This window comes from Melanotaenia boesemani, chromosome 15 (genome assembly GCF_017639745.1).
Source record: "Melanotaenia boesemani isolate fMelBoe1 chromosome 15, fMelBoe1.pri, whole genome shotgun sequence".
Lineage (NCBI taxonomy): Eukaryota > Metazoa > Chordata > Actinopteri > Atheriniformes > Melanotaeniidae > Melanotaenia > Melanotaenia boesemani.
In genome coordinates, this window is record NC_055696.1 from 32,264,240 (window position 1) to 32,275,495 (window position 11,256).

Consider the following 11,256-nt stretch of genomic DNA (forward strand, 5'->3'; position numbering starts at 1 on the left):
AATATCAATAGAAAGAAAAAATCTGGCTGACGCTGCTGTGAGGAAACGATATCTTGTGGATCCAGTCACAGCAGAAACCAGCCCACCCATGACCACAAAGGGTGCCACCACAGGAACCACCCAGGTCAGGGCAGGCTGGGGACCACAACACAGCGCTGCAGTGCAGGACCCCCAGTCACCCAGACAAGGGCAGTCACCATGGCAACAACCCCACGGACAGAGCCAGTAGAGCTACTAGTGTGAAGGATTCCCAGGAGGAAACCACTGGAGTTAAACAATAAAAACAAGGTTAAATAAACTTATAAACAATAAGGACTGATAAGAGCGACAGAAATAAAAATACAGATGAAGGAGTTCAGGAAAACGACAAAATATAGTAAAATAAAATAAAAGGAGTTCATAAAAACTACTTGGGTAAAACAAAACAACATGCAGCTATAAGCTAAGCTAAAAACTAAGTTTTGAGCCCATTTTTAAAAACAGCAACAGTCTCTGCACCCCTGAGGTTCTCTGGCAGGCTGATCCACAGTCGAGGCCTGCAGTGGTGGAACGAGGCCTCACCCTACGTTTTGGTTCTGACTTTGGGAACAACTAACAGGCCGGTATCAGAGGATCTCAAGAGTTCAAAATTTAGCAGGTCCGACAAATAAGATAGCAAATGAGATATTTGTTTATAAACAAATAAAAGAGCGATTTTAAAACTGCTGTTATGTGTTCCCATTCTCTGGTTCTCATCAGAACGTGTGCTGCTGAGTTCTGGAGTAATGTAGGTTAGAAATAGACTAATGCAGGGCATTACAATAATCTATTCTACTACAAATAAAAGCATGCATCAGCACCTCGGTGCTGGCAAGAGAGACAAATGGGCGGACTCTGGTTTTTAAGATGATAAAATTGTGACATTGGAAACATGGTGACATTTCTAATGTGTGGAATAAAATCCAGCTCGGAGTCGAAGAGGACACCCAATTTTCTCACACAATGACAATATTTAAAGTTTTTAATTTTGGTAAAATGATCTCTTTCTTGTCTTCAGGGCCAATAATTAAAACTTCAGTCTTGTCCTGATTGAGCTATAGGCCATTTTCTGCCATCCATTACTTTATATCTAAAATACAGTTAAAAAGACTGTTAACTGGCTCCAGGCCATCCGGAGACATTGCAATGTAAAGCTGCATATCATCAGCATAGCTATGAAAATCAATGGCATACCATTATTTACCATTATTGTATACTCCGTGCTCTAGCTTTTTCCAAATATATTTTGCTTTTCATCAATTACATGCATCTAAATTCCAAGAAAAAAAATGGCATAACTTCTTTTTGTGTTGTGGCTAACTAACACCCCCCCCCCCTCAAAAAAAGAAAAAATTAAAAAAATATATAATATATTTTAACATGGAAATAGAAACAAACCCCTGTGCAAGGCTCATAATGTTCAGAAAAAAATCATAGCGGGCCTAAAACTAAAAGCCTCCAGTCTTTGAACAAGTCAGGAGTCCTCACCACTTCCTGCACCAGACTGATGAGCTCCATGAGGCGGCGGCGCAGCTTGGCTACCTCCTCCTTCACCTTGGTCACATGTTGGTCATAAATCTCCACCAGTGGCTTAAAGGTGTGACCACCATGCTGCAAACAAAAACATGTCTCAGGTTCCAGCTTTACTCCATTTAATGAGATATTCACAGGTATGTGCTGATCTATTTAATAATATTACAGAGACTCATCAGTAGAGACAGTAATCATTCAGCCTCACCTAGTGGTGAAATGAAAGTAATCCTTTTCAAACCATAATCTTTAAGCAGGGAAACTTACCATGCCTCCCCACAGAGCGCACTGGTGACAGATGCATTTCTTACAGGTCCAACAGAACACACTCAGCTTTTCATGGTGGTTCTCACATCTGCACAGCAATAATCCAACATAAAGACAGCAACGGGTTAGACATCACAGCTGTCCTACATCAGAGCTGCACAGAAATCTTTTTTTATTTTAAGGAGGCTCAGCTGCCAGCGTTAAACAGTCAGTAAGAAACAGAGACAGCAGGGAAATGGGATAAATGTAATTCTAAAAATTGTCTGCAGTGATGTGGTTAAAATCTGATCTGACACAAGATGAATCCCTGACAGCAACAGATCTATCACTAGAACGTAATCTTTCTTCCAAGTCATTTTAGACACACAGGTGGAGAATTTGAGGGGCTACTCACTTGTCCTTGTCGTTGTCTTCATGCTTGGTGAGGCTGCAGAGCTGCAGGGTGTCCAGCTGCTGGGTGACCTCCTCTGCCCAGCGACAGTTCACCAGCTCCCTCAGCTGCAGCGGAGCTCTGTGTTCACACACACACACATAAATATACTGAAACAACAGAAACTGATCCTGTGGTTGTTTGTAAAGATTCACCGATACCACATTGTTTTCAAAGCAAGTACAAGTACTTCGCAAAAGTCAAGGGTCGCAAAAGTATTCATACCCTTCAACTTTTCCACATTTTGTTACATTATGACCACAAATATATTTTACTGGAATTTTGTGTGAAAGACCAACACAAAGTGGCTGACGATTTGGACATAAAAAGAAAATTATACATGATTTTAAATTTCTTTTGCAAATAAAAAACTGAAAAGTTCGGTATGCTGAAGTATTCAGCCTCCTGTTTTTTTTTAGTGCAACCAGTTTCCTTCAAAAGTTGGCTGATTGCTGAACGATGGAATATTGACCTAATGACTAAATAGAGTCCACCTGTGTGAAATCTAATTTCAGTACAAATAAAGCGGATCTGTGACACAGTCAGAGGTTTGTTAAGAGAATAGTGGAGAGCAAACAGCGTCATGTGCAAGGAACACCAGACAGGTCAGGGATAAAGTTGTGGAGGAGTTTGAAGCAGGTTTAGCCTATAAAAAAACATTTTACTGAGCACTGATCAATCTATCATCCAGAAATGGAAAGAGTATGGCACAACTTCAAACCCACCAGGACACGGCCATCCACCTAAACCTACAGGCTACTGAACAGGGACACAGCCAAGAGCTTCATGGTGACTCTGGATGAACTGCAGAGATCTACAGCTCAGGTGGATAAATCTGTCCACAGGACAGCTTCTAGTCGTGCACTGCACAAAGCTGGCCTGTATGGAAGAGTGGCAAGAAGCAGCCATTGTTAAAAGAAAACCATAAGAAGTCCTGTTTGCAGTTGGCCAGAAGCCATGTGGGGACACAGCAAACATGTGGAAGATGGTGCTCTGGTCAGAGGAGGCCAAGACTGAACTTTTCGGCCTGAATGCAAAACACTAAGTGTGGCAGAGAATGAACACTGCACATCACTCTAAACACACCATCACTACTGTCAAACATGGTGGTGGCAGCATCATGCTCTGGGGGAGCTTCTCTTCAGCAGGGACAGAGAAGGTGGTCAGAGTTCATGGGAAGTTAGATGGACCCAAATACAGGCTAATCTTGGAAGAAAACCTGTTGGAGTCTACAAAAGTCTTGAGGTTCATCTTCCAGCAGGACATTTTATTAAACATGAAGCCAGGGCTACAATGGACTGGTTTAAAACAAAACATATTCATCTGTTAGAATGGTCCAGTCAAGGCCCAGTCCAAGTCCAGACCTCAATCCAGTCAAGAATCTGGGGCGAGATCTGAAAATTGACGTTCATAAAGGCTCTCCACCTAATCTGACTAAGCTTGAACTGTTTTACAAGAAGAATGGACAAAAACTTCAGTCTCCAGATGTGCAAAGCTGGTAGAGACATATGTCAAAAAACCTGCAGCTGTAATTGCAGCAAAAGGAGGTTCAACAAAGTATTGACTTGGGGGGTCAGTTTTCAAGTTATTAAAAAAAAGGAGTAATATCAAGTATAATATTCTTGTTACTTGACAATTGTGTGCCACTTTATGTTGGTCTTTCACGTATGAATACTTATGCAAACAACAGTATGTCAAATAGGTCATCTTTCATCCATCCTCTACGTATCAGACTTGAAAACTGTCGGAAACTTCATAATTAAGGAGGATAAAGTGGTTTTTGTTGGTTTATGTTTACCTCTGTGACAGGGCATCTACATGCCAAAAAGCAGCTTCTGTCTGCAAGATAACGCCAAATTCAGATTTTTAAAATAGTAGCCGTGTTTCTGGACACCGGGTGACAAAAAAATACTATTCTAAAGTCGTTTAGCAGACGTTTTTCTCCAAAGTGACTTACATCTGAAAGTAAGACTAACACAAGCAAGAAATCAAACAGGAGGGGACAAATTAATTATGTGGTAGTCGGACTGCTGTGAGTCCAGTTGGACACAGGTGCTGTCATGTAGTGCTAGAGGCTAGCTACCAGTTTTGCGGCAAGTTGTGGTAGGAGCACTAGGCGTTTTTTGCTAACTGCGTAACTGTGGAGAGGGAGTGTAGCTCTGGATTAAGGAGTGGAGGTAGACAGGAGCCGTTTGGGTTATTGTTTTGTGAGCCAGAAGCAGAGCTTTTAATCTGATGCGCTGAAACTGGAAGCCAGTGGAGAGCAATAGCAGCGGAGTGACATGAGCTCTTTTGGGCTGGTTGAAGACCAGACGTGCTGCTGGATCATCTGCAGAGGTTTAACTGAGCATGCAGGCAGGCCAGCCAGTAAGGAGTTGCAGTAGTCAATGCGAGAAATGACCAGAGCCTGGACCAGGAGCTGGGCCGTGTGTTCAGTCAGGTAGGGTCTGATCCTCCTGATGTTGTAGAGAGCAAATTGGCAAGAACGAGCAACCGAGGCAAAATGGTCCTTAAAGGTCAGCTGGTTGTCTACCATGACACCAAGATTCCTGGTAGAAGACGTAGATACAAGCGTGATAGAGTCAAGCTTCACTCTTATCAGTGGCGGTGAGGAAGGATTGGCTGGAAAGACAATAAGCTCAGTCTTGGACAGACTTAGCTGAAGGTGGCGATCCTTCATCCATGCGGAGATATCAGCAACATGCTGATATTCACATTGAGACGGTTGTGTCGTCAGGTGGGAAAGAAAGGAAAAGCTGAGTGTCATCTGCATAGCAGTGGTAGGAGAAACCATGAGAGCTAATGATGCACTGAGTGAGGAGGTGTATAGTGAAAAGAGAAGAGGGCCAAGCACCGAGCCCTGAGGCACCCCTGTTGTCAGCCCATGTGATCTCTGATGGATCTTCCTGTGAGGTAGGACATGAACCACGAGAGGACAGATCCTGAGATGCCAAGCTCCAAGAGTGTGGAGAACAGTATATGATGGTTGACCGAGTCAAAGGCAGCAGACAGGTCCAGCAGTATAAGGACTGAGGATTGACCAGCAGATCTGGCAACCCGTAGGGAATCAGTAACTGACAGGAGAGCAGTTTCAGTAGAGCGGCCTTGCCTATAGCCAGACTGATATAGATCTAACAGGTTGTTGTCTTGAGGAACTGTGAGACCTGACTGAAGACGGCACGTTATAGTAGTTTAGGCATGAATGGAAGCAGTGAGACCGGCCGGTAGTTTTCAACCTGGGCTGGGTTGAGTGTGGGTTTCTTCAGCAGTAGGGGAACCCGAGCTTGCTTGAAGGCAGAAGGAAAGACACCGGATTTAAGAGAGGAGGTGATAATATGGGTTGCTGCAGGTTTGATTGTAGGTAAAATGCTTTGCAGGATGTCAGAGGGATTAAGAGGACAGGTTGTGGGTTTTGAGTTCACTAGAAGTTTAGAGACTTCGTCCTCATTTAGAGAGTGGAAGGAGCATAGTGAGGTACCAGTAGCTGGTTTGGTAAGGCTGAGTTGGTCAGGCTCAGTGAATTGGTTACTGATGGTAGCGACCTTTTCAGTGAAGTAGGAAGCAAACATTTCTGCAGTCAGCACAGTGGGAGGCTGAGCAGGTGGTGGAGATAGAAGAGAGTTAATGTCGTGTGTTGGGAGCATTGCGGATCTTGTTCTGATAAAAGGCTATCTTGGCTGCCTTTAGGCTGGATGTGAAAATTTCTGCTGCTACTCAGACAAGTCAGTGTGCTCTTTTGATTTGCTCTTGATTTCAAGCCTTACTAAAGACTTGAAAATGATCAGAAACTTCATAAATCAGCAGTAAAATGTGGTTTTTGGTGAATTCCATACACCGCAATGACTAGACATCTACAAGCCCAAAATAAGCTTCTCTCACAGATATAATGCCAAATTTGGATTTTTATTATGAGGCATGAGTAATATGAGTACACACACAGTGTCAGCCTGATACTAGATGGTGGTTCCCTAGCCTTCTTCTAATCCACAGAGTGCTATGCAGATATACAAACCACAGGTTTTATGTGGTTCTGAAAGCCTGTAGGAATACTGGATTCATTCATGTCTCACCTGTTCTTTGCTTGGCTGTTTTCATATTATATTTACAGGTTGTAGATTAAAGACATGTTTAACCCTTAAAACTCCAAACAATGTTTTGCATTTCTTTTTATATATACGTGAAAAAAAAAACATGTAGAATATGAAACATTTGAATCATGAATCAGACATGATGTTTCAGGACAGCCTCAGCTGTCAGATTATGAGGCTTAAATGATGTAAAATGAATGTATCAATAGATATAGCATCATAAAGTGCAACCAACACAGCAAAACAGATCATATTACTAACAGAATTTTGTAGAAATAAGACACAGATCAACAGTGACCAAGCCTTTTCTCATCTGCACATCATTCTCACACATCTTGGCTTTCAGAAAAAAACATATTGGCAGCGAAGCAAACACAACAGAAACTATTTCTTTATTTAAACTTTTTCCTCATTTCCTATTATATACTATTTTACCATTACCAACGTCTTTTTGGCTTTATTCCAATCATAGAGGAGCATTAATTTGTTCTTTCCAACGCATATCTACATATCTTATGCTACAACCTTTAAATATTAAATATATCTGCAGCTAATCACACTCTAGAGGTCTCTTAGCAACATGGTGGTGATAGCCAGCTTTTGTACTACGAAAATGTGATAAATAATGGTGTTGTCATCATTCTGAGTCTGAATAAACATACATTTTGCAGCTGGACTGTAAACCTCTTGGACAAGATGTAAATGTCTGGTGAACGTCTGTAGATCACCTAAAGGGAAAACTATTACAATTTAACCCACAGAGTTACACACCACCACTCCTGAGAAATTGTTATTGTTGTTACAGTATAAGCGACAGTGTTTGGGGGGTGCTGGCGATCTACTGGAGTTTTAAGGGTTAACCAGCAACAAACACTGAAACGCGGAACCTGCAACCCAACTTAAGGGCTCCTACTGAGGAATGATGGAAAAAGAAGTCTGACAGGTGTGTGTTAGCAGGTACTCACCGACAGTGTGGACACTGGGCTCTCTGCTCCGTCAGCCATCGCTGTCAAACAAGACATTTCAGTTCAAAAACAGCTACCACTTTGGTTCTCAAATTCACTGGATTTTTTTAGGAATTATCTGAAAACACTGAATTTTTTGCTTAATAACTTTGCAAAAAAAGAGCAAAGTCTACCATGAACTTATTTTACCAATAACGGTGGGCAGGTACAGTGTATTTCAGTTCCATTATCATTAATTCTGATCCCCCCAAAAAAAATTCTGATTCAAAAACTAAGAATACATTTGAAGTCCACTGTCTGCATCAAAACGAGCGATGAAAGCATATCGTATTACTTTTTACAAACACCTTCCATCTTTTCTTATTTGCATAAACACTGCCAGAGTTAGTTGCTAACAGCCGTATACAGAGAGAAAGTGGCCTGGTTCTTGTTGGTGTAATCACACTCACTCGTATGCAGCTGAAGCAGCAGAGTTTGGAGCAATGTGGGCAGAGACGAGCATCCCTCAGTTTCTCCATGCAGATGAAGCAGCGAAACACTTCAGCAATGCTCTGCAAAAAGACAGGAGAGTTTTAAACGACGCACAGCTGCAGGACACATCCCAAAGCTGGGACACAGCCTCACCATCAAAGTTACACATTTACTAATTGTGCACTTGTGCATGCGTGTGAAGATAAAATGTGTACTGCTTTTTTGAGGCATACATACCTCAACGCTTTGTTCATCCATTTCAGCCAGTTTGAAATTCTTGATCTCAGCGATGAATCAAACAAAAAGTAAAAAAGTCTGAAAGTAAAAGTCCATTTAAAGAAAATTATTGTTTATTGTGTGCAAAAACTCAGACATTCAGTTTACAACCATGAATCATTCACATTAAACGCAAAAACACAAAGATGATGAATGATCGATGATCACAATAGTTGTAGATTGTCACTCAAAAAAATAAATCCAGCTATTTATTTGAACTAAAATGGCCTCGTTTTCTGCAGTATCCCTTCATCAAATAGATTGTTTATGTAAATGTCGTGTATCAAAGTAATAAATAAACAACATCAACGTTGTTGAGTGATTAAATGAAACCAAGCGCTGTTTTTCCAACCTGTATCGTGTTTGTTGTTTTCCTGTTTCATTCAGTGTTTTACTCTTGCAGAGAAGTCTTGTAAAATAAACACGGAAACGGGATTATTTTCACTGCTCAGAAAGGTATGTTTGTATTTTGACACAGAAACACTTTCTAATCAAACTGAAGTTTTTCTGAGTTCATAAAACAGTTTATGAACCAGTTTCAGTTCTACAGGCAGCAGCTTACACACAGGCAATATGGAAGTTTAAAGATTTTACTGAAAATACACCATGTTTACAAGAATGGACACATACGGACTAGAAAATCCCATCTAATACAAAGTTTTATTCAAATTTGTTATTAGACATCTTCATACTTGTATATAAGTATAACTTCCACAGTAAATAAAACCATCAGTAAATTCAAAGAAAACCATTATGATAAACAGATTTACAGCTAAATTATGCTTACATGATAATTTATGCTTTAGAAACTAATCTAAATCTTTATTTAAACATCTGATGGGTCATTAGCAACTTGACAGTCGCTGAGGTCACTCTCCCAGTCATCATCACCTTTTTTCCTTGTAGTTTACACTAAAAGACTACGAGAAACTGACACACAGAGACCAGTACATACTATCCACCCCAGTGGGATACGGCCTGACTGTCATCAGATCAACATGTTAGGAGTTCTGATATTTACCTAGAGAAACAAAAACACCTGTTCCACACAGGAATACCAGGACCATGGGTTAGCCATTCAACTGCATCATCAGTATGGGACATATGACGTAAACCACAGAATGACTGACTCTAGACTGGATGATCCTATAAGAAGCATGAACTTTTTTTTTTTGCTAAATCTTTTTTTCTACTTGTAAAAGTCTAAAGTTCAAATTTAATTTCTAAATATTGTGGATTAGATAGGATTGGCTGAAAATTAATTTTAAAAAGTCACCATCATATGACGCCCCTACAGTGTGATATGGTGGTTAAACAACACACACGGGACATCAGCATCCAAAATGACCCACATGATGGGCTCAGACCATCGAGGTGTAAATGACTCCACAATCACATTATCTCCAAGAAAAGCATTAAATTGCCTGAGCCCATTAAATTATGTGATGTTATTAAAGAGGCTTGTGTTAAAAATTATCAAGAGTGTGATTAGCTGCAGATATATGTAATATTTAAAGGTTGTAGCATAAGATACGTGGATATTAGTAATACAGTATAGTACAAATTAAAACGTGTCGTAGTGGCACTTTGAGGTGAATAAAAACTAAATTGTGTTGTTTTTTTTGTTTTTGTTTGTTTGTTTGTTGCCACAATCTATCATCACTGCCGCCAACTGCATGTCAGTGTCAAACCGAGGAGCCAACAGAAGAGGCCCAGCATCAGCAGATACATCCACTGACCTCCCAGAAAGAGGGGCTGCTGCCAGACTGCTGCTGCTACGAGAACTAACGCCACTTATTACTGCTATGAGCGAGCTAAATAGAAGCAACCCGATAAAATAAAAACAACAATGTCACCACAAAATGTCTACACAGAGTTGTGAGGGCAGCTAGCTTGACAGGCTTTAGCAGGGTGGCTCTCTTACCTCTCCGGAGACTCGGCTTCGTCTGTCACACCTGATCAACAACCCGTTAGAAAAGGCTGCATCATGGCGCCATGTCTCCGCCAGTTCAGTTGTCGTTACAAAGAGCTAACGCCCCACGGGGTTAAGGCAGAATTTTCACTATTTAACACGCTAAACTGAAAAAGAGCTGGTTTCTGCCCCAAACTGAAGATGTAGCAGCAGCAGTGTATCTGGGGCTGATTGTCCCCTAGCGACAACCAATCAAATGGCTTCATTACTTCTTCGCTTATTATTTTTGTTCCGCCTTTGTCAGAAAGCTTTATCGCCCCATACTGGCAAGATTACAGAATGACAGCGAAAGACTGCTAAAGGTTTTTATCACATTATCCAGGCTCCAAAAATAAAATAATATGTAAAGCTAAAAAAGAATAAAAGCTAAATAAAACACTTAAATAAATACAGTAAAATAAAAACTAAGATAAATAAGTTTTATAAAATATGATAAAATAGGATATGTTAAAAAATAATTGCCCCGGTGGCCAATATTCAGGACTAAAACCATTAAGATCTTTAAAAGCTGATATATACTAATATAAGTACAGTATTTCTAAATCAGTTTGGAAGCACACAGAAAATCAATCCAAAGATTTTAAGATTATTGTAATTTGTGCTCTCTTTCTGGTCTTCATCAGCAGATGAGCAGCTAAGTTTTGTAAAAGTTTATAACATTAAATGTCTTAAATGTCTTAAAGGAATCTTTTCTGCTAGATTATTAGTAACTAGACTTGATTTGCAGCTGTTTGAGTATTAACCAGCCAAATTAGAAATGATGTGCACTACAGAATAAGGAGGAGAAGCTTGTTATAGACATAACCTGTACCTGCTTAATCCAATTTATGTTTGTAGGAACCTAAACCAGCTGCTATCAGATGAGAGGCAGGGCAAACCCTGGAGAGGTTGCCAGTCCATCACAGGGTCATCAGTACACAAAAGTAACCTAATACTGAAGAAATAAACTGTTTGTGGAGCAACATACAATATGAAGATGCCCAGTGATGTTTCTTTATAAGGCAGGTCTTGCTCAGTTTAGCAAGACAACTACAACAACTTGGTTTTTTTTTATCATGCTGACATCAAACTCAAAATAAGCATACATATTTTTGTGAAAAAAAGTATTAATTTCAGCATCTGACATGTCTGTATTAAATTTCAATTTAAACTTAATTTTAATTATTATGAAGTTCAAATAATTGCACTCAGTTTAAATTTACATTTGTAATTTTCTTTGGAAACAGGGTTGAATGAAAA

The 11,256-nt window shown here is 40.2% G+C and overlaps 1 protein-coding gene across 4 annotated transcripts in view; it reads right to left on the minus strand.

Annotated features, from left to right (window-relative positions):
* The window catches only part of trim37 (tripartite motif containing 37), a 33,118-nt gene extending 22,922 nt beyond the window's left edge, over window positions 1-10,196 (minus strand). For 2 of the 4 annotated variants that reach the window (XM_042008733.1, XM_042008735.1), the window contains exons 1-7: window positions 9,970-10,196; window positions 8,007-8,076; window positions 7,748-7,849; window positions 7,299-7,339; window positions 2,210-2,326; window positions 1,816-1,903; window positions 1,507-1,629 (exon numbers count right to left, since the gene is read on the minus strand). In XM_042008733.1, the coding sequence (XP_041864667.1) occupies window positions 1,507-1,629; window positions 1,816-1,903; window positions 2,210-2,326; window positions 7,299-7,339; window positions 7,748-7,849; window positions 8,007-8,027 (492 nt within the window). In that variant the 5' untranslated portion in view covers window positions 8,028-8,076; window positions 9,970-10,196. Of the gene's footprint in view, window positions 1-1,506; window positions 1,630-1,815; window positions 1,904-2,209; window positions 2,327-6,995; window positions 7,057-7,298; window positions 7,340-7,747; window positions 7,850-8,006; window positions 8,085-9,969 lie in introns of those variants that run through there. The other 2 variants (XM_042008734.1, XM_042008737.1) reach the window with 2 other exon arrangements.
* Between the last annotated feature and the right edge of the window lie 1,060 nt (window positions 10,197-11,256).